The 23860-nt window shown below is 46.6% G+C and overlaps 1 protein-coding gene across 3 annotated transcripts in view; it reads left to right on the top strand.

Moving 5' to 3' along the window:
* Positions 1–23860, top strand: part of LOC138770387 (uncharacterized) — a 63984-nt gene that overhangs the window by 35475 nt on the left and 4649 nt on the right. For 2 of the 3 annotated variants that reach the window (XM_069949484.1, XM_069949482.1), the window contains exons 2-3: positions 15172–15298; positions 15484–15557. In XM_069949484.1, the coding sequence (XP_069805585.1) occupies positions 15172–15298; positions 15484–15557 (201 nt within the window). Of the gene's footprint in view, positions 1–10401; positions 10654–15171; positions 15299–15483; positions 15558–23860 lie in introns of those variants that run through there. The other variant, XM_069949483.1, reaches the window with a different exon arrangement.

Below are 23860 nucleotides of genomic sequence, written 5' to 3' on the forward strand. Positions count from 1 at the left end.
GCTTTCAATTTTTTAAAACACTGGAAAGCTTAAAAGTTTAGCAACAATTTCCCAAATTTTTGATAAAATTTCAAAATCAGCTTTTGTTAGGGACCAGTTGAGGTTTGAAGTGAATTTAAGGGGATTGTATGTAATAACCCCCCCACAAATCACCCCATTTCAGAAACTGCACCCCCTAAACTGTTCAAAATCACTCCCAAAAAGTTTTTTAACTCTTTAGTTGAGTCACAGAAATAAAAGCTAAATGTGTAAGAAAATTGAAAATTTCAATTTTCTGTGCACAAATTATATTGTAATCCAATTTCTCTCATAGTAGAAAACCTATTACCAGAGAAATGCACCACAAAATGTATTGCCCTGTTTCTGCAGTTTAGAGAAATACCCCACATGTGGACGTGAAATGCCAAGTGGGCGCTAGGAAAGCCTCCAAAGGGAAGGAGCGCTGTTTGGATTTTGGAAGCTGGATTTGGCCAGATTGGAGGACGGAGGCCATGTTGCCTTTACAAAGGCCCAGTGCTGCCAAAACAGTAGAAACCCCCCACAAGTGACACCATTATGGAAACTACACCCCTCAAGGAACGTAACAAGGGGTGTAGTGAGCATATGGACCCTATTGGTGGCAGGCACAATCTGCTAAGAAAATGAAAAATTATTTTTTTTTTACCAAAAAGTTAGTCTAGCCTCAATTTTTTCATTTTCACAAGTGGTTGAAAAAGAAAAAAACCTGCTAGACATGTAGAGAAATTCCCCCCGAGTACGGAAATACCCCACATGTGGACGTGAAATGCCAAGTGGGCGCTAGGAAAGCCTCCAAAGGGAAGGAGCGCCGTTTGGATTTTGGAAGCTGGATTTGGCCAGATTGGAGGACGGAGGCCATGTTGCCTTTACAAAGGCCCAGTGCAGCCAAAACAGTAGAAACCCCCCACAAGTGACACCATTATGGAAACTACACCCCTCAAGGAACGTAACAAGGGGTATAGTGAGCATATGGACCCCACTGGTGACCGGTACAAATGTGGAACAATGTGACGTGAAAATGAAAAATTTTATATTTTTAACTAAAATGTTAGTCTAGCCTCACATTTTTCATTTTCACAAGGGGTTAAAAAAGAAAAAAACCTGCTAGACATGTAGAGCAATTCCCCCCGAGTACGGAAATACCCCACATGTGGACGTGAAATGCCAAGTGGGCGCTAGGAAAGCCTCCAAAGGGAAGGAGCGCCGTTTGGATTTTGGAAGCTGGATTTGGCCAGATTGGAGGACGGAGGCCATGTTGCCTTTACAAAGGCCCAGTGCAGCTAAAACAGTAGAAACCCCCCACAAGTGACACCATTATGGAAACTACACCCCTCAAGGAACGTAACAAGGGGTATAGTGAGCTTATGGACCCCACTGGTGACCGGTACAAATGTGGAACAATGTGCCGTGAAAATGAAAAATTTTATATTTTTAACTAAAATGTTAGTCTAGCCTCAAATTTTTCATTTTCACAAGGGGTTAAAAAAGAAAAAAACCTGCTAGACATGTAGAGCAATTCCCCCCGAGTACGGAAATACCCCACATGTGGACGTGAAATGCCAAGTGGGCGCTAGGAAAGCCTCCAAAGGGAAGGAGCGCCGTTTGGATTTTGGAAGCTGGATTTGGCCAGATTGGAGGACGGAGGCCATGTTGCCTTTACAAAGGCCCAGTGCAGCCAAAACAGTAGAAACCCCCCACAAGTGACACCATTATGGAAACTACACCCCTCAAGGAACGTAACAAGGGGTGTAGTGAGCATATGGACCCTATTGGTGGCAGGCACAATCTGCTAAGAAAATGAAAAATTACTTTTTTTTGACCAAAAAGTTAGTCTAGCCTCAAATTTTTCATTTACACAAGGGGTTAAAAAAGAAAAAAAACCTGCTAGACATGTAGAGCATTTCCCCACGAGTACGGAAATACCTCACATGTGGACGTGAAATGCCAAGTGGGCGCTAGGAAAGCCTCCAAAGGGAAGGAGCGCCGTTTGGATTTTGGAAGCTGGATTTGGCCAGATTGGAGGACGGAGGCCATGTTGCCTTTACAAAGGCCCAGTGCTGCCAAAACAGTAGAAACCCCCCACAAGTGACCCCATTATGGAAACTACACCCCTCAAGGAACGTAACAAGGGGTATAGTTAGTATATGGACCCCACTGGTGGCAGGCACAATATGGGACAATGGGTTGTAAAAATTAAAAATTGAATTTTTTCATTTTCACAGCACATTGTTCCACCTATGTGCCTTCCACCAGTGGGGTCCATATGCTTACTACACCCCTTTTTAGATCCGTTGAGGGGTGTACTTTCCATAATGGGGTCACTTGTGGGTATTTTCACTGTTTTGGCAGCACAGGCGCTTTGTAAAGTCAACATGGTGTCCGTCCTCTATTTTCGCCAAATCCAGCTTCCAAAACGGGGCTCCTTCCCTTTGGAGGCTTTCCTTGTGCCCGCTTGGCACTTTAAGTCCACATGTGAGGTATTTCCATACTCGGGGGCAAATTCTCTACATGTTTAGGGGGTATTTTTTTCTTCTAACCCCTTGTGAAAATGAAAGATTCTAAGCTAGACCAACATTTTAGTATAAAAAATTTAATTTTTTAGACTAAAAGGTTGGTCTAGCCTGGAATCTTTCATTTTCTCAAGGGGTTAAAAGTGGGGTGGATGGGGAATGAGCAGAGCAATTTCCGCCGAAGGGGGAAATACCCCACAAGTGGACATACATTACTAAGTGGACACAGGACAAGCCTCCAAAAGGACAGAGTGCCCTCTTGAGGCCGGAAAGGATCATTGAAGCCATGTTAAATTAACAAAGCCCCCAGGTTACCAAGACAGTAGATATGCCCCACAAGTGACCCCATTATGGAAACTACACCCCTCAAGGAATTTAACAAGGGGTGTAGTGACCATATGGACCCCACTTGTGGGGGGTATCCACTTTACATATAGGTGTGGAAATGAATTGCTATGTGGGCACAGGACAAGCCTCCAAAAGGACAGAGTGCCCTTTTGAGGCCGGAATGCCCTTTTGAGCCCTCATGCTACACGGACCTCACTGGTGACCGGCACATAGGTAGGGTTAAAAGAGAAAAATAAATTAGACATGCACGGAGTTGGCTGACAGTTGCAGACAGGAAAATAAATAGAAAAATGCCCAAGCAAAAGGACGCCATTACAGAAACTACACCACCCAAGAAATGTATTTAGGAGGTGTAGGGTGCAAAAGCATTTCAAAAATGTATTTTCCTGGACTGAATGTGCTGCAGTAGTTGAAAATTAGAAATGCCAATTTTCACACTGCTCAACTGTAAGGCCAGTATGACTCTCCACGTCGGCATTTGATGCCGTCATGGAAAGTCTGCCCTCCACTAAAGGGCCAGTTCACACTGAGTAAACACGGCGTTATTCCGTGGCGGACCTCTCCGCCGTGCTCAGTGTGCTGCTGTAAGTGAATGAGAGGGTGCTCGCTGGTCCGCTCCCTGTCCTCTCCGCTCAAACTAGCGTGCGTCCTCTCATTCACTTACAGGAGCACACTGAGCACGGTGGGATTTACACCGTGTTTACTCATTGTGAACTGGCCCTAAGGGTGCGTTCACACCGAGCAAAATCGTTGGAATTCCACTGCGGAGGTCTCCACCATGGAATTCCACCTGCCCCAGTGTAAACCAGTGTGTCTATGGGAGGGCTTGCACGCCTCCGCTCAAAGAACTGACATGTAAATTCTTTGAGCGGAGACGCACGAGCCCTCCCATACACACACTGTTTGACACTGAGGCAAGTGGAGCTCTGCTTTGGAATTCCCCCGATTTTGCTCAGTGTGAACATGCCCTAATTATGCCGTGTATGTCCCTTCTAGAAAAAAAAATCTAAATCTGGTTCTAATTATAAGCCTGCAAATACAATGGGCCTTGGGAGCCAATGTGTATTTGAGGTCTAAATTAGGAGATAGGCACGGCATTGGCTGACAGTTGAAACATAGAAGCTCAACTGTCAGGCCAGTATGATTTTCCACATCGGCATGTGATGCCGACATGGAAAGTCTGCCCTCCACTAATTATGCCGTGTATTGGTCTATTTACACAGAAAGATTATCTGACAGATTATCTGCCAAAGATTTGAAGCCAAAGCCAGGAATGGATTTTAAAGAGGAGGAATCTGAGACTTTCCTTTATGACCTGATCTCTGTTTATAGTCTGCTTCCAAAGCTGGAAACAGACTATAAACAGAGGTCAGGTCATAAAGAAAAGCCTGAGATTTCTCCTCTTTCAAATCCATTCCTGGCTTTGGCTTCAAATCTTTGGCAGATAATCTTTCTGTGTAAATGGACCCTATGTCCCCTATATAAAAGAAAAATAAAATAAAAATAAATACTACATGTGGCCAGTAGAGATGAGCGAACTGTTCGGACTTTTGGTCCAATGGCATCATCGCTCTCTCATCATGCCTGTGTTCCCGGCTGCATAGCTGCGCTCCCGGGAATATGTGACCAGGATATTCCAGGGAATCCATGTTGAATTCCCTGGAATATCCTGCCCGCATATTCGCGGGAGCACAACTATGCAGCCGGGATCACAGGCATGACGAGAGAGCGACCAAAAGTCAGACGGTCCGCTCATCTCTAGTGGCCAGTGACCCGAATTGAAAAAGGACAAATTTGGGAATTTTGAAGATTGGGAATTAATACTCCATAGACGTATGGTACGTCTTGAAGCATTCTTTCATGCAGAGGCCTGGTTTATCAGGACAGGTATCACACTGATAACACGTGTCCTTTCTAAACCCCTTTTTGTAGCATACACGACACTTTTTCTGGCTTTTGCCCTTCTTGCCAGTGTGAGGGACTTCACCAGGAAAGTGCTGCCCTGGCACGATACGGGGACCTCCAGTTGCAGCTGCAGAAGTACTAGGCCCTCCTCCTTCTCCGCCACAAAAAATCAGGGCCTTGACAACTGCCTCCTGAAACTGGAGGTATTTCCCAGGGTGGCCGGCACAACGGTAAAGTACAAACGCGTTGTACATTGCCGTTTGGACCATGTGCACGGCTAATTTCTTGTACCAGATGTTTGTTTTTTCGCAGAGCACTATATGGCTTGAGGACTTGATCTGAAAGATCAACTCCTCCCATATACCGATTGTAGTCCAAAATACAATCGGGTTTGAGTGCTACTGCGGTGGTACCGCGGACAGGAACAGGGGTCGTGCTAGGACCATGGATAGTAGTCAAAATAAGGACATCGCGTTTGTCCTTATATTTGACTAATACCAGGTTGTCGCTACAATGGGCCTTGAAGACACCCCGTCGCAGTACTTCTGCCACAGGGTGACTCGGGAGACCTCTCTGGTTTTTCCTCACAGTGCCGCAAGCTACAGTAGCTCGGGCTCTGAGGGATTTGAAAAGAGGGAGACTGGTATAAAAGTTATCCACGTAGAGGTGGTAACCTTTATCCAGTAGTGGGAACATCAGTTCCCACACAAGTTTCCCACTAACTCCCAGAGTGGGGGGACATTCTGTAGGTTGGATGTGGGTGTCCCTCCCTTCATAAACTCTAAATCTGTGAGTGTACCCTGAGGTACTCTCACAGAGTTTGTAGAGTTTGATGTAGAGTACCTTGCCCTCTTACTTGGAAGGTACTGGCGAAATTGGACTCTCCCCTTGAAGCTGACAAGGGATTCGTCAATGGAGATATATTTCCCTGGGATATATACCTCCGAAAATTTGGCCGCGAGATGATCAATGACCGGCCTAATTTTGTATAGGCAGTCGTAAGAGGGATCATCTGGGGGGGGGCACCTTGCATTATCGTTGTAATGCAGGAATTTGAGGATGGCCTCAAAGCGATGCCTTGTCATGGTCATCCGGTGTATTGGAGTGTTATATAAAATATCCATACTCCAATACTGCCTAATTCTGGGTTTTTTAACTAGCCCCATGTGCAGCAGAAGACCCCAAAACGTGGTCATTTCTGCTGCATCAACTGGGGTCCAGCTGTGGGATCCCGAAAAAAAAGAGGAGACGGGGTGCTGAGCCAGAAACTGCTGGGCGTACAAATTAGTTTGCACGACCATCAGACTTATCAGTTCTTCACTGAAAAAGAGTTTAAAAAAGTCTATTTCAGTGAAGCCTGAAGGGTCAAATTGGATTCCCGATTGTCCCACAAAATCAGGAATCTGTGGCTCAAAATTGGGGGGGGGCTGGGGTCCAGATGGGCTCACTTGTATGGGGGGCTGGGGTGAAGATGGGGTCACTGGGGTGGAGATCGGGGGAGGCTGCCCGAGGCGTTCGCCTTGGACGCCTTCGGTGCCTTGGGGTCTCATCATCACTAAATGATGAACAGGAGGAGGAGGAGGAGGAGGAAGTCGAAACAAGGAAAGTAGGATCTTCCTCTTCTCCCTCACTCGCTGTTTCGGTGTCAGAGGCAATAAGAGCATATGCCTCTTCAGCCGAATAAAGGCGTTGGGACATTTTTTTTTTAAGATTTAGATATGGGGGGGTTATGTAAATCAGTAAACTTTATTTGTGTAGTGTGTGTGTTTTTTACACTTTTAACTTTTCAGACGAAAAGAAACTGTGCCCACTTGTTGCTGATCAGTGATTAGTCACTGATCAGAACAAGAGAGACAGGGGGGATGGCAGAGGGGTGGGCAAGTGTGGGGGTGGGTGGCGGAGGAACTGTCTGAGTGGGCAGAGAGTCAGGGGGAGAGGTTGGCACAGGGGTGGGCGGGGGAGGGTGGCAGAGGAACGGTCTGAGTGGGCAAAGAGACACAGGGGGAGAGGTTGGCACGGGTGGGAAAGTGAGGTGGGCAGGTGAGGGGGCGGCACGGAGGAACGGTCTGAGGGGGGCAAAGAGAGGCAGGGGGACCGCTAGCAGCACAGAGGATGGCACAGATGGGGGGAGCACAAAAACAGTGGGAGGGCACAGGGGAGAAGAGGAGGATGACAGGGGGGGAGAAGAGGAGGATGACAGAGGGGGGGGGAAGATGACAGGGGGGGGGGGAAGATGACAGGGGGGGGGGAAGATGACAGGGGGGGGGGAAGGCTGATGGAGGATGAAGAAGGCGGATGTCACAGGAGGCGGATGTCACAGGGGGACAGATGTCACAGGGGGACAGATGGCACAGGGGGACAGATGGCACAGGGAGACAGAAGGCACAGGGAGACAGAAGGCACAGGGAGACAGAAGGCACAGGGGTGGGCCGAGGGCACAAAGATTGAAGCAGATGGCACAAGGGAGGAGGTAGGGGCGGATGGCACAAGGGAGGAGGTGGGGGCAGATGGCGCAAGGGAGGAGGTGGGGGCAGATGGCACAAGGGAGGAGGTGGGGGCTGATGGCACAAGGGAGGAGGTGAGGGCGGATGGCACAAGGGAGGAGGTGAGGGTGGATGGCACAAGGGAGGAGGTGGGGGCGGATGGCACAAGGGAGGAGGTGGGGGCTGATGGCACAAGGGAGGAGGTGAGGGCGGATGGCACAAGGGAGGAGGTGGGGGCTGATGGCACAAGGGAGGAGGTGGGGGCTGATGGCACAAGGAAGGAGGTGAGGGCGGATGGCACAAGGGAGGAGGTGAGGGCGGATGGCACAAGGGAGGAGGTGGGGGCTGATGGCACAAGGGAGGAGGTGAGGGTGGATGGCACAAGGGAGGAGGTGGGGGCTGATGGCACAAGGGAGGAGGTGGGGGCTGATGGCACAAGGGAGGAGGTGGGGGCTGATGGCACAAGGGAGGAGGTGGGGGCTGATGGCACAAGGGAGGAGGTGAGGGTGGATGGCACAAGGGAGGAGGTGGGTGCTGATGGCACAAGGGAGGAGGTGGGGGCTGATGGCACAAGGGAGGAGGTGGGTGCTGATGGCACAAGGGAGGAGGTGGGGGCTGATGGCACAAGGGAGGAGGTGGGGGCTGATGGCACAAGGGAGGGGGCGGGGCGGAGGCGGATCACAAGCAGGGGAAGTGGTAGCAGCACAGAGTGTGCTGTTAACACGATCTCCCTGCTGAGGGCACCGGGCAGCAACGGAGCAGTACCGGGGGGGCACACGGGACTCACGTACACCCTCCCTGCTCGCCGATCCTGACGAAAAGGAGGGCGAGCAGGGAGGGATCAATATTTTGGACTGCCCGCCTCGCCCGTGATTGGCCGGTTACCGCCAAACGGCCAATCCGGGCGATCGGGGGGCGGGGGTCACGTGGGACACAGCCCCAGGCATAACCGTGATTGGTGCTGTCTCTGATAGCACCAATCACGGTTTACCAACGTCATATCGGCCCACAATGCATCAGAATCGCTGTGATTGGCTGCCCTTAATTTGCCAGCCAATCACAGCGATCGTGATGGCGTGGGGAGCGCGATTCCGCAGCTGCAGGTAAGCTAAAGATAGCTGCTGAAATAATCAGCAGCCATCTTTACTTTATATGGTCACATTAACCCCTGCAGCCGCGGAATGCCCAGGGCGTACAGTTACGCCCTAGGTCGTCTGGGGACAGACTTCCATGGCGTAACTATACGCCCAGGGTCGTCTAGGGGTTAAGCACAAGGAGGAAAAAACGAAAACGCAAAAATCGAAATTGGCTCTGTCCTTAAAGGGTTAATATCGGGCCATGTAAAAGGGCCCTAAGTGTTTCAAAATTGTTTATAAAGAGAGCAATCACCACCTAGTGCTGCCCCCCTCGGAGTCAGACTGTCCTCATTGTAATTCACCCCTAAGGGCAGTGAGCTGGGGGTGGATTCTCCCTATTCACACTAGTGATTGTTGAGGGGTTTTAAAACCCAGACCGAAAACTTTTACCTTGTCTCTATGAAATGTCAGACATTTACCAAAGTGGGAGGAAAAACCAAGTGCGTCCTATAAAGCGAAGACGGCTCCCAAGCAGTGCCGAGCACCGCAAGGAAGCCGTCCCGCCCGCCCCCTGTATTGCCGCTCACTATGCATATGCATAGTGAGCGGCCCTGAGCGATCCCCTCCGCCCACCCAGGCCGCCCCTTCTATCATCGCTCAGCTGAGCCGATCAGAAGCCCAGGAAAGTGCTATGAGCAGCACTTTCCTAGGCTCCTGATTGGCTGTCAGCTTGGCGATGGAGGGGGTGGGCGGAGGGGATCGTTGTCTTACTCACCTGTCCGCCGGTCCCGACAGCACGCGCACTCCGGACTCCCGTCATCCTCCGGGCACAGCCTGTGTCCCCGAAGTGTCCCCTGACGCTGCCTGTGTCCCCGAAGTGTTCTGCAGCCTCTATCATTCATGATAGAGGCTGCAGGACACTTCCGGCACAGGCAGTCTCTCTTTCCCCCGCTGCCTGTGCTGGAGGATGACCGGAGACCGGAGTGCGCGCGCTGTCGGGAGAGGAGCTGCTGGGGCCGGCGGACAGGTGAGTAACCTGTTTGTTGTTTTTCTGGTCGGCAGGAGGGATTGGCTACTATGGGGGCACTGTATGGGGGCATTGGCTATTATATGGGGGCATTGGCTACTATATGGGGGCACTGTATGGGGGCATTGACTACTGTATGGGGCATTGGCTACTATATGGGGGCATTGGCTACTGTATGGGGGCACTGTATGGGGGCATTGGCTACTATATGGGGGCACTGGCTACTATGGGGGCACTATATGAGGGCATTGGCTACTATGTGGGCACTATATGGGGGCATTGGCTACTATGTGGGGCACTATATGGGGCACTGGCTACTATGTGGGGCACTATATGGGGGCATTGGCTACTATGTGGGGCACTATATGGGGGGATTGGCTACTATGTGGGCACTATATGGGGGCATTGGCTGCTATGTGGGGCACTATATGGGGGGATTGGCTATGTGGGGCACTATAAGGGGGCATTGGCTACTATGTGGGGCACTATATGGGGGGATTTGCTACTATGTGAGGCACTATATGGGGGCATTGGCTACTATGTGGGGCACTATATGGGGGCATTGGCTACTATGTGGGGCACTATATGGGGCATTGGCTACTATGTGGGGCACTATATGGGGCATTGGCTACTATGTGGGGCACTATATGGGGCATTGGCTACTATGTGGGGCACTATATGGGGGCATTGGCACCGATCACACTGCTGCTATCTCCAAACTCTGACAATGAGCAAAATATTTTTTTTTTCTTTTTTTCTCCCCTAAAATCAGGGGTGTGTCTTATCAAAAGGCGCGTCCTATAAAGCGAAAAATACGGTAATTTGTTTTTAAATATCTCATTTGAAAGCAATTCCTTTCACTATGAGATGTTTAGTAAAAATGAAAGTGAAAATAAAGTCATAATGTATAAAAGTCACCTGTAAGCACGGTTAGTGACAGACCTTGAAGAGTTCAAGAGATCACAACATTTCTCTAGGAATGGAAAACCAAGATATAATAGATGTAATCCTGCAATTTCAAATTGAACAAAATAAGAAAGGCTACAAGAGAGTTCTCCTTCAGTTATTCGGTTTTTTAGGGCATGGAAAATCCGCCTTTGTCAATTCTATTAAATATAGCTTAAGCAATGGTGACTATCAGATAATGGCCAAATCTTCAGATTCTGATGGTGGGCACACAACAGAGAGACTGGCCTATAAGCTGACTGAATGCATTACTATTGTCGACAACAGAGGATATACAACGATAAAGGACGAAGAGAATGGACAAATATATGCTCAGCTGGGTAAGTCCTGATTTGTTATTCATTGGCTAAAAATATAAAGGGTAGCAACAGGTTGCTGATTTTTTATGATGTATGCATGTACAATAACAACCAACTGGGCAAAATGGCTTCTTAAAAAATACATTGCTTTGGTAAAATAATTGTACTGATGTCTTTTGGGTGCAAAGTGATTCTTAATAAATACTGTCACACAGTATACAGAATGTTTAAAACCATTAACCCCTTAAGGACCGGGCCTGAAATGACCTTAACCCTTTGAGGACCAGGCCCAAAATGACCCAGTGGACTGCGCAATTTTTGATCTTAGTGTTTTCGTTTTTCCCTCCTCCCCTTCTAAGAGCTCTAGCACTTTCAATTTTCTATCTACAGGCCATGTAATGGCCAGTAGTGGATTATAATAGGGGCATTTCGGGCGGTAGCCCGGGGCCCTGAGCTCCTGGGGGGCCCATGACCACCCAAAAAGACTTATACTTTCAGTGGTGTACTGTCTCCTGGCTACACTTCCACCATGATTTGCAAAAAATCACATTTTTTTTTAATGGCAATTTTGCACAAATCAGGACATCATGATATTATCTATCTCGTACTATGGACGCCAGGCTAGAGCTGCCATAGTTACAGTGGGGTAGGGGGGGCAGGCTTGGTAAACAGCCCGGGGCCTATGGTAAAGTTAATCCGCCCCTGGTAATGGCTTGTTTTTTACAGGAGTAGTTGTACTATGTAATGGCCTCTCTCATTCTACCATAACATGTATGACGGAATCCCAAATATATTATTTATGAAGATATAAATTGGTGAAATCGTAAAAAAGAATGCAATATGGTAACGTTTGGGGGGTTCCTGTGTCTATGTAATGTACTATATGGTAAAAGCAACATGATACTATTATTCTATAGGTCAGCCCGAACACAACCATATGCAGGTTACACAGATTCTCTAATGTAATATATATATATATTTTTTTTTTTATTAAATCCTTTTTTTTGGCAATTAATTATTAATAAAATGGGCCTATTGTGACTCTTATAACGGTTTTATTTTTTTCACCTATGGGGCTGTATGTGGTGTCATTTTTTCTGCCATGATCTCTAGTTTTTATTAATACCATATTTGTGAAGATCGGACGTTTTGATCACTTTTTATAAATTTTTTTATATATATAATGTAACATCAAATCAGTAATCCGCGCACTTTTTTTCCCTCTATTCGTCTACGCCGCTCACCGTTCGCAATGTCGCTTGTTATATTTTAATAGATTGGACAATTACGCACGCTACGGTATATTATATGTTTATTTATTTTTATATGTTTTATTTATATAATGGGAAAGGGGGGGTGATTTAAACTTTTATTGGGGGAGGGGCTTTGGGGTAGTGTATTGGTGTTTTTAACTTTTTTTTTTTTTACACATTTGAATTCCCTTTAGGGGACTTTTACATACAATACTTTGATTGCAGACACTGATCATTGCTATGCCATAGGCATAGCATTGATTAGTGTTATCGGTGCTCTGCTCATTGAGCCTGCCTGTGCAGGTTCAGTGAACAGAGCGCCGATCCGACCGCACGGAGGAAGGTAAGAGACCTCCAGTGGTCCGTTACAACGATCGGTAAGTGACAGGGAGTTAATGTCACGCTGCAGCACGATCGCTGCAGCGTGTCATTAACGGTGAGGTGTCGGCTGCTGACTGCAGCCGGCCCCCACCTGCTATGAACCGGGAGAAACACCCAGGACGTAGAGTTATGTCCAGGGTCGTCTGGTGACAGACTTCCATGACGTAGCTCTACGTCCAGGCTCGTCTAGGGGTTAAAACGCAACTGTCATGTATTTTTCCCCCCACAAATCAGTAGTATAGGCGATTTTAAGAAACTCTATAATAGGTTTTATTAGACCAAAAAGCCTCTTTCTGTACTCAAAAAGCAATTTCCCAGCCTTCCCCCCCTCACTTCTTATCTGTGCATTATCAGGCAAAGCCGTCTTCATTGCAGAAAAGCCAGTGAAAACGGGCTCTGCTCTCTCCATTATCTCCTAGGAAGGGGGAAGGGGCCGAGGGAGATGAGGGAAGAGGTGACATGAAGGTCAGCGGTTTGTAGACTGTCAGGGCACCTAAAATGCTGGATTCTGGGGTCAGAAAGGTTAGTGCTTATCTATTACCCTACTTAGAGAAGACTACAGGGTGTTGTGCTGTACAGGACTGCTACGTGCTCACTCACCCCTCTCAGCCCCTCCCCTCTCCATAGGGCATAATGGACACAGAAATCCTGCTTCTTCTGAAGTGAGGGGGGCGCTAGGAAAACTGCTTTTTCAGTACAGAAGGAAACTCTTTTGGTAAATAAAACCTATTACAGAGTGACTTAAAATCGCTTGTACTATAGATATTTATTGTTTTTAGAAAAATTACCCTGAAATCACAGTTACGCTTTAATGACCGGGCCAATTGTCACTTTTGCGTTTTCATTTTTTTCTCCTCGCCTTCTAAGACCCATAACTCTTTTATTTTTCCACCTACACTTTTGCGTTTTAGTTTTTTTCTCCTCGCCTTCTAAGACCCATAACTCTTTTATTTTTCCACCTACAGGGCTTGTTTTTTTTCAGGAACAGTTTTACATTGTAATGGCATTTTTCAATCTGCCATAAAATAAATGATGGAACCCCCAAAATATCCTTTATGTGGTGAACTTGGGTCAAAAAATGCAATTTTGCTAATTATGGAGGGTTCCATGTTTACGTAAAAACGGTAAACCTTTACGGTAAAACTGACATTTTTTTTTATTTTATAGGTCGGCCTGAACACAGCGATTTGCAGGTTTACTAGGTTTCCTAACGTTTTACAATTTTTATTAGCAGTAAAACTTTTTTTTGCAAATAGGCATATTTAAAATGGTCCTATGGGGACTCTTATAGCGCTTTTATTTTTTAACCAACGGGGTCGTATGGGGCGTCATTTTTTGCGCCATGATCTCTACTTTTTATTAGTAACATTTTTTTTTTTAGATAAAACGTATTGATCAATTTTTATTTACTTTTTAATACATAAAATGTCATTAAAAAAAGTAATCTGTGTTTTTTTACCGCTTTTTGTGCAGGCTGTTCACCGTGTGGAACAAGAGTCCGTGGAGCCTCAGTTACGAGTCTCAAAACACGGGATAGCCAGATATCTCTAGCCTGTTGCTAACGGGGTGCCTCCATGATGGGGAGAGCACCACACCACCCTTATAAATAACCCCTTAAGTCCCACTCAGTTGCGAGTATTGGAACATAGACAGGGAAACAACAGGGTGGCCCCTTTTGTCAATGTCTAACTCAAGGTGCGAGTATTGTGATCATGACAAGGGCTTGCAAAGGCAGGCTTCCACCCACAGACAGCCGTTTCGGGGCTTTTGCCCCTCGTCAGTGTGGGGTAGGATTCTGGCTAGTTGGGGCAATGAAAAATCAACCAACAAAACACAGTAATCACTGAACTCAAGGAGAACAGCGAAAAAAATCCAAGTACTCAATGAAGAGTCTCCACTGATGCCCCCAAAAATTTAAATATGCAAAACAAGAGTCCGTGGAGCCTCAGTTACGAGTCTCAAAACACAGGATAGCCAGATATCTCTAGCCTGTTGCCAACGGGGTGCCTCCATGATGGGGAGAGCACCACACCACCCTGATAAATAACCCCTTAAGTCCCACTCAGTTGCGAGTATTGGAACATAGACAGGGAAACAACAGGGTGGCCCCTTTTGTCAATGTCTAACTCAAGGTGCGAGTATTGTGATCATGACAAGGGCTTGCAAAGGCAGGCTTCCACCCACAGACACCCTCAGACAGGTAAAGGGTAAATTTTGCTGTTTTCATACCTTATTTTACATCATATGTCATTGTGCTTGTTCAAGTAAAAAGTGTCCTTTTATCATCTGCAGATTGTACTAAGTGGGCGGGGCTTTATGGCAACTGTGCCACTTAGCCCAACCCCCAGCTCCATCGTAGGCCCCACCCCTCGGTGACGTCATTGGCACATAGACCCCGGCCCCTCGCTGACCATTGGAACAGGCTGGTCTAGGCCCCACCCCCTCTAGGTCGGCCTATACCAATACTATACCATACTTTAAGGGTACAATCACACAAGAAGGATCCGTTGTGGATCCGTACCCTGTAATGTCTATGGGCAGACATACTCGCAGTGGGCTTGACATCCCACTGCGAGTATGTCAAGAGACTGCTCCGTTAACCCCCGCCAGACGGAGCTTATACATTACCTGCTCCGCTATCTGGCTTGCTTCGGTGGTTCCCAGCTAGACGTCCCTCTCAGCAAATCAGTGTGCTGCAGCCTGGATAACCCCTTTAAACTTTGTTACATTTTTCAACTCCAGTCCTCATTTAGCCCGAACATGTAATGATTTGATACCTCATATAGAGAGCACCTGAGTTTCATCACATATCATCTCTAATGCAACTAAGGGGTTAATATTTTGTGATTATGGGTTGTTAAAGGGATAATAAGTTTTATTATGATTTATAAACATTGTTTTCCAGGTAATTTTCTTCCCCTTAACCAGAAGGTGACATGGGAAAAAGATTTTGTTTCTATAATGTCCAAAGTGGAAGATTCAGATAAGGAACCAAACTATTCAGACTTCATTGTTCCTATATTTGTTTGTAGGTAAGACTTGTGACATTTCCAGAAATGATATTATTATATTCTCTTTAGACTTTCCAAACCTGCATATTAGATAATCTATATACTGCATGATGTGCTCTTTGGAATGTATGGGTATTGTATACTATCACTGTATCATCATTATATTACCCTATATAGTGTAAGAATATTCCATTGTATTTGTCTAGTGTGAAGAAGACCATGACAGATGAAGAAAGTTTACTCCTGAAAACATTATTCAGGAATTGCAGAGATCTAACAGGTATGTCTTATATGCACTCAGTCACATTAAGGCCATGTTCACATGACGTATGAGACGGTCTCTGAGGCGGTCTCTGAAAAGATCATCCCGGCCGGTACTGCAGTACTGGCTGGAAGATCTTTCTGGCTGCAGTGTTCTGATGCGAGCGCATCCGTGTGCGCCCGCATCAGAACTCCTTACAGCACACAATGAAGCAAGCGGCCGGAGCCAATCGCCTCATTGTGTGAACTGACAGGGCTTTCTGCAGCCGCAATTTACTAAATTGCGGCCGCAGAAAACTTACATGTCAGTTGTTTGCGGTGCCATATGGGATCCCGGCCGGAGCGTATACGATGTGTATCCTAACACATAGCCTAACACAGTAGTAACCTGTATGCCTAGGGCTGTATTATTGACCTTTGATCTATTTCCTTTTTCTTGTCATGTGTCTTACTTAATTGAAATGCCATGCCCTTTTAATGCATATGACCTCCCACAACTGACCACTAAGCCTTGAAGTGTAGTCCTAAACTTATGTTACGTGGTTTTCAAATAGAAAGAGAGCAAGAAATATATATATTAGGGAAAGCATTATAGCATCAGTATATCAGGGGCAAAACGTATTACCAGATTTAGCACTGTCACACTGTAACTGACCAAGTTTTTTTTATACCAAACCAAACAATATTACCACTGGTATACAAGGGGCAACTATTACCGCTTCACCATGACCACTAACATTACCACTATAGTGCTATCAACCAAATCCAGTATACTAAAGGCCCTATTCCACTGAACGATCATAGGCCGTTACGGCCGATAATCGTCCCGTGGAATAGGAGACAGCGATCAGCCGACATCATTCATGTCGGCTGATCGTCGAAGTAGTTTGTCTTTCAACATGTTGAAAGACAAATTACTTATATAGCAACGATCTTCTGACGTCGCTCCGTGGAATAGGAGCGGCGGCAGCAGACCGCCGCTATATGCTATGGGCTGCGCGAGCAATCTAGCGATCACCCGGGCAGCCCCCCACAGCCCTCCCCGGACTCACCTGTGTGGAATAGTGGCGGCAGTGAGCGGGGAACGAGGAGCAAACGAGCGATGACAGTGCTCGTTTGCTCCTCACTGTCGGCCCGTGGAATAGGGCCTTAAGTAACTAAGTATACTAACCAGTAATACCAACAGTACCAGTTTACAGTTTACAAATATTACCCCCTCTCACTGACTACACCACATACTGAATTATGCTACCACTGCTACAGAATAAAATCCACAGTTCACAATCCACAGTCCAATATCACCCGTGGCTATATAGTGGCATATATAAGCTCCACACATACTCTACACACCATAAGTGATTACAGTGCAGTTACAGCCAATAACTCACTGGAAGTGTCTTCTTTGAGTGCATCACAGGAGGCGCCTTCTCCAAACTGTGTTGCTCACTTTTTCTTTTCACCATTCAGCCTGGGCCATCATGAGGACTTCTTTTAGTAGAATCTGCCAGACAATCAGTTTAGGCTCCTCACTCATGCCCCATCATCCTCCACATCCATTTGCTCCATCTGTTCCTTCATATACTAGTTAGTCCCCTTTGTATGCATGTAGTAGTTAGACTGTTGTGTAGTAGTTAGGCCACTGTAGTCATACCTATCGCTGTGCAGCTGGTTAGACCTCCCTGTGCAGGTAGCCCCCTTAGTAGGTAGTACCCCCCATGTAGTTATTTCTCCCATAGGTAGTGTCTGCGGTAGGTAGGAATCCCCCTGGAATTTAACCCCCCCCCCCATGTAGTAACTTCCTTGGGTAGTTATCCCCCTTGTGTAGGCATTTCCCCTTGTAGTTAGTCTCCCCCCTCCATATAGATGTCTTTCCTGGTAGTCAATCCCTTCCCCTATATAGTTATCTCCCCTGGTAGTTAGCCTCCATCCTCCATGTGAGCAATCCCATGTAAGTTAACCTCCATCCCCCCATGTGGGCAATCCTGTTAGTTTACCCCCAGTATAGGCAATCCCATGTGAGTTAACTCACCCATATAGGCAATACTTTGTAATTAGCCCCCTCCCCAATAAAAATATCCCCCTTCCCCATGGCGGCATCCTCATGTTAAAAAAATAATAATAGTAACTAGATTTGCATTTCCAGGGAAATACATAGTGCTTGAAAAGAGCGCCCCTTTACCAGTGACTTCCATTTAATTTTAATCCTGGGTGCCGTCCCTTTAAGAGCGACTTGGGTCCCATCCCTTTAAGAGCAACTTGGGTCCACTCCTTTTAAGAGCAACTTGGCTCCCGTCCCTTTAAGAGCGACATGGGTCCCTTTAGGAGCGACCTGGGTCGCTTTAAGAGCGACGTGGGTCCCTTCGCTCTTGAAGGGACCCAGGTCACTCTTAACGGAACCCAGGTCGCTCTTAAAGGGACCCAGGTCGCTCTTAAAGGGTCCCAGGTCGCTCTTAAAGGGACCCAGGTCTCTCTTAATGGAACCCATTTCGCTCTTAAAGGGACCCAGAGCACTCTTAAAGGGACCAATTTCACTCTAAAAGGGCCCCAGGTCGCTCTTAAAGGGCCCCCGTTGCACTTAAAGGGACCCAAGTGGCTCTTAAAGGTACCCAGGTCGCACTTAAAGGGACCCATTTTGCTCTTAAAGGTACATATTTCACTCTTAAAGGTACATATTTTGCTCTTAAAGAGCCCCAGGTCGCTCTTAGAGGGACCCAGGTCACTCTTAAAGGGACATATTTCGATCTTAAATGGCCCCAGGTCGCTCTTAGAGGGACCCAGGTCACTCTTAAAGGGCCCCAGGTCGCTCTTAAAGGGACCCATTTCGCTCTTAAAGGGACTTATTTTGCTCTTAAAGGGACCTATTTAGCTCTTAAAGGGACCACGTCGCTCTTAAAGGGACCAATTTCGCTCTTAAAGGGACCCAGGTCGCTCTTAAAGGGACCCTGGACGCTCTTAAAGGGACCCATTTCGCTCTTAAAGGGACCCGATTCGCTTTTAACCTCTTAAGGACATATGACGTACCCGTACGTCATATGTCCTCATTGGCACTTCAAAGCGGGGCTGCGTGGCGACGCGTGTAGCCCGGGACTGCCGCTATCCGACCGTGCCCGCTATTTAGCTAATCGGAGGCAGCTGTCAAAGTTGACAGCTGCCTCCGATTACCGGAGGCAACCTTTCCCTGGTGTCTAGTGGGGGAGATCGCTCCTCCGGGACCTTGTCCCGGAGGAGCGATCTCCCTGTCTGATGCCGGCCAGGGACACATCCAAGATGGCGCTGTCCCCGGCTCGGCACTCGTTTGTTATCGGCTGCAGCAGCCGAAAGCAAACGAGTGCCGATCTCATTGATCTTTGCTGTATATCTATACAGCAAAGATCTCAATAAGAGATAAAATTGTATATACTAGAAGTCCCCTAGGGGGAATAACCCTAACCCCAGGAGGAATAACCCTAACCCCAGGGGGAATAACCCTAACCCCAGGGGGGCTTCTAGTATATGTGTATAAAAAAAAAATAAAGTGTTGTTAATAGTAAAAAGCCCCCTCCCCTAATAAAAGTCTGAATCACCCCCCTTTTCCCAGGTTTTAAATAAAAGTAAACAAATAAATTAATAAATAAACATGTTTGCTATCGCCGCGTGCGTAATCGCCCGAACTATTAATTAATCACATTCCTGATCTCACACGGTAAACGGCGTCAGCGCAAAAAAATCCCAAAGTGCAAAATTGCGCATTTTCGGTTGCATCAAATCCAGAAAAAATGTAATAGAAAGCGATCAAAAATTCGAATATGCGCAATCAAGGTACCGATAGAAAGTAAACATCATGGCGCAAAAACTGACACCTCACACAGCCCCATAGACCAAAGGATAAAAGCGCTATAAGCCTGGGAATAGAGGGGTTTTTAGGAATATATATTTGTTGACAATGGTTTGAATTTTTTACAGGCCATCAGATACAATATAAGTTATACATGTTATATATCATAGTAATCGTAACGACTTGAGGAACATGCATAACAAGTCAGTTTTACCCCAGGGCCAATGGCGTAAAAACACATACCCCCCAAATAAAAGAAATGCGTTTTTTTTTTTCTATTTCACCACACTTTGAATTTTTTTCTGGTTTCGCAGTGTACTTTATGCAAAAATTCAGCCTGTCATTGCAAAGTACAATTAGTGACGCAAAAAATAAGGGCTCATATGGGTTTCTAGGTGGAAAAATGCAAGTGCTATGGCCTTTTAAACACAAGGAGGAAAAACCGTAAACGCAAAAATGAAAATGGGCCCCGTCCTTAAAGGGTTAAAGGGACCCAGCTCGCTCTTAAAGGGACCCATTTTGCTCTTAAAGGGACCCAGATCGCTCTTAAAGGGACCCAGGTTGCTCTTAAAAGGACCCAGGTCGCTCTTAAAGGGACCCATTTTGCTCTTAAAGGGACCCATTTCGCTCTTAAAGGGACCCAGGTTGCTCTTAAAAGGACCCATTTTGCTCTTAAAGGGACATATTTCGCTCTTAAAGCGACCCAGGTCGCTCTTAAAGGGACATATTTCGCTCTTAAAGGAACCCAGGTCGCTCTTAAAGGGACCCAGTTCGCTCTTAAAGGGACCAATTTCACGCTTAAAGTGACCAATTTCGCTCCTAAAGGGACCCAGGTCACTCTTAAAGGGACCCATTTTGCTCTTAAAGGGACATATTTCGCTCTTAAAGGGACATATTTTGCTCCTTAAGGGACATATTTCGCTCTTAAAGGGACATATTTCGATTTTAAAGAGACCCAGGTCGCTCTTAAAGGGACCCAGGTCGCTCTTAAAGGGACCAATTTCACTCTTAAAGGGACCAATTTCACGCTTAAAGGGACCAATTTCGCTCTAAAAGGGACCCAGGTCGCTCTTAAAGGGGCCCATTTTGCTCTTAAAGGGACATATTTCGCTCTTAAAGGGACACATTTCGCTGTTAAAGGGACCCAGGTCGCTCTTAAAGTGACCCAGGTTGCTCTTAAAGTGACATATTTCGCTCTTGAAGGGACATATTTTGCTCTTGAAGGGACATATTTCGCTCTTAAAGGGACCCAGGTTGCTCTGAAAGGGACCCATTTTACTCTTAAAGGGACATATTTTTCTCTTAAAGGGACATATTTCACTCTTAACCCTTTAAGGACATGGCCCATTTTCGTTTTTACGTTTTCGGTTTTTCCTCCTTGTGTTTAAAAGGCCATAGCACTTGCATTTTTCCACCTAGAAACCCACATGACCCCTTATTTCTTGCGTCACTAATTGTACTTTGCAATTACAGGCTGAATTTTTGCATAAAGTACACTGCGAAACCAGAAAAAAATTCAAAGTGTGGTGAAATTGAAAAAAAAAACGCATTTCTTTTATTTGGGGGAAATATGTTTTTACGCCATTCGCCCTGGGGTAAAACTGACTTGTTAAGCATGTTCCTCAAGTCGTTACGATTAAAACGATATATAACATGTATAACTTATATTGTATCTGATGGCCTGTAAAAAATTCAAACCGTTGTTAACCAATATACATTCCTTAAAATCGCTCCATTCCCAGGCTTATAGCGCTTTTATCCTTTGGTCTATGGGGCTGTGCGAGGTGTCATTTTTTGCGCCATGATGTGATCTTTCTATCGGTACCTTGATTGCGCATATACGACTTTTTGATCGCTTTTTATTACATTTTTTCTGGATTTGATGCAACCAAAAATGCGCAATTTTGCACTTTGGGATTTTTTTGCGCTGACGCCGTTTACCGTACGAGATCAGGAATGTGATTAATTAATAGTTCGGGCGATTACGCACGCGGCGATAGCAAACATGTTTATTTATTTATTTATTTGTTTACTTTTATTTAAAACCTGGGAAAAGGGGGGTGATTCAGACTTTTATTAGGGGAGGGGGCTTTTTACTATTAACAACACTTTTTTTTTTTTTTTACACATATACTAGAAGCCCCCATGGGGGACTTCTAGTACATACACTGTGATCTCTCATTGAGATCTCTGCAGCATAGATATGCTGCAGAGATCCATGAGATCGGCACTCGTTTGCTTTCGGCTGCTGCAGCCGAAAACGAACGAGTGCCGAGCCGAGGACGGCGCCATCTTGGACGCGTCCCCGGCCGGCATCAGTAACGGAGATCGCTCCTCCGGGACAAGGTCCCGGAGGAGCGATCTCCCCCACTAGACACCAGGGAAACGTTGCCTCCGGTAATCGGAGGCAGCTGTCAACTTTGACAGCTGCCTCCGATTAGCTAATTAGCGGGCACGGCGATCGGACCGTGCCCGCTAATAGCGGCGGTCCCGGGCTACACGCGGCACCCGGGATCGCGGCACTTCAAAGCGGGGCCGCCGCGCGGCCCCGCTTTGAAGTGCTAATGAGGACATAGGACGTACCGGTACGTCCTATGTCCTTAAGAGGTTAAAGGGACATATTTTGCTCTTAAAGGGACCCAGGTCGCTCTTAAAGGGACCCAGGTCGCTCTTAAAGGAACCCATTTTGCTCTTAAAGGGACCCATTTCACTCTTAAAGGGACCCAGGTCGCTCTTAAAGGGACACATTTCGGTCTTAAAGGGACCCAGATCGCTCTTAAAGGGACCCATTTTGCTCTTAAAGGGACCCAGATCGCTCTTAAAGGGACCCAGGTCGCTCTTAAAGGGACCCAGGTCGCTCTTAAAGGGACCCAGGTCGCTCTTAAAGGGACCCAGGTCGCTCTGAAAGGGACCCATTTTGCTCTTAAAGGGACCCATTTTGCTCTTAAAGGGACCCATTTTGCTCTTAAAGGGACCCATTTTGCTCTTAAAGGGACATATTTCGCTCTTAAAGGGACCCAGGTCGCTCTTAAAGGGACATATTTCGCTCTTGAAGGGACATATTTCGCTCTTAAAGGGACCCAGGTCGCTCTTAAGTGGACCAATTTTACTCTTAAAGGGACATATTTCGCTCTTAAAGGAACCCAGGTCGCTCTTAAAGGGACCCAGTTTGCTCTTAAAGGGACCAATTTCATGCTTAAAGTGACCAATTTCGCTCGTAAAGGGACCCAGGTCACTCTTAAAGGGACCCATTTTGCTCTTAAAGGGACATATTTTGCTCTTAAAGGGACATCTTTTGCTCTTAAAGGGACATATTTCACTCTTAAAGGGACCCAGGTCGCTCTTAAAGGGACCAATTTCACTCCTAAAGGGACCAATTTCACGCTTAAAGGGACCAATTTCGCTCTTAAAGGAACCCAGGTCGCTCTTAGAAGGACCCATTTTGCTCTTAAAGGGACATATTTCGCTCTTAAAGGGACCCAGGTCGCTCTTAAAGGGAGCAATTTCACTCCTAAAGGGAGAAATTTCACGCTTAAAGGGACCAATTTTGCTCTTAAAGGGACCCATTTTGCTCTTAAAGGGACATATTTTGCTCTTAAAGGGACATATTTCGCTCTTAAAGGGACATATTTTGCTCTTAAAAGGACCCAGGTCGCTCTTAAAGGGACCCATTTCGCTCTTAAAGGGACCTATTTTGCTCTTAAAGGGACCCAGATCGCTCTTAAAGGGACCCAGGTTGCTCTTAAAAGGACCCATTTTGCTCTTAAAGAGACATATTTCGCTCTTAAAGGGACCGATTTCACGCTTAAAGGGACCAATTTCGCTCTTAAAGGGACATATTTCGCTCTTAAAGGGACATATTTCGCTCTTAAAGGGACCCAGGTCGCTCTTAAAGGGACACATTTCGCTCTTAAAGGGACACAGATCGCTCTTAAAGGGACCCATTTTGCTCTTAAAGGGACCCAGATCGCTCTTAAAGGGACCCAGGTCGCTCTTAAAGGGACCCAGGTCGCTCTTAAAGGAACCCATTTTGCTCTTAAAGGGACCCATTTCGCTCTTAAAGGGACCCAGGTTGCTCTTAAAAGGACCCATTTTGCTCTTAAAGAGACATATTTCGCTCTTAAAGGGACCCAGGTCGCTCTTAAAGGGACCCATTTCGCTCTTGAAGGGACATATTTCGCTCTTAAAGGGACCCAGGTTGCTCTTAAATGGACCAATTTCACTCTTAAAGGGACCCAGGTCGCTCTTAAAGGGACATATTTTGCTCTAGAAGGGACCCAGGTTGCTCTTAAAGGGACCAATTTCGCTCTTAAAGGGACCTTGGTCGCTCTTGAAGGGACATATTTTTCTCTTAAAAGGACCCAGGTCGCTCTTAAAGGGACCCAGGTCGCTCTAGCGACTTGGGTCTCTTTAAGAGCGACATGGGTCCCATACCTTTTGGAGTGACTTGAGTCCCTTTTAAGAGCAACATGTGTCCCGTCCGTTTAAGAGCAACTTGGGTCCCGTCC

This window comes from Dendropsophus ebraccatus, chromosome 13 (assembly GCF_027789765.1).
Source record: "Dendropsophus ebraccatus isolate aDenEbr1 chromosome 13, aDenEbr1.pat, whole genome shotgun sequence".
Taxonomy (NCBI): domain Eukaryota; kingdom Metazoa; phylum Chordata; class Amphibia; order Anura; family Hylidae; genus Dendropsophus; species Dendropsophus ebraccatus.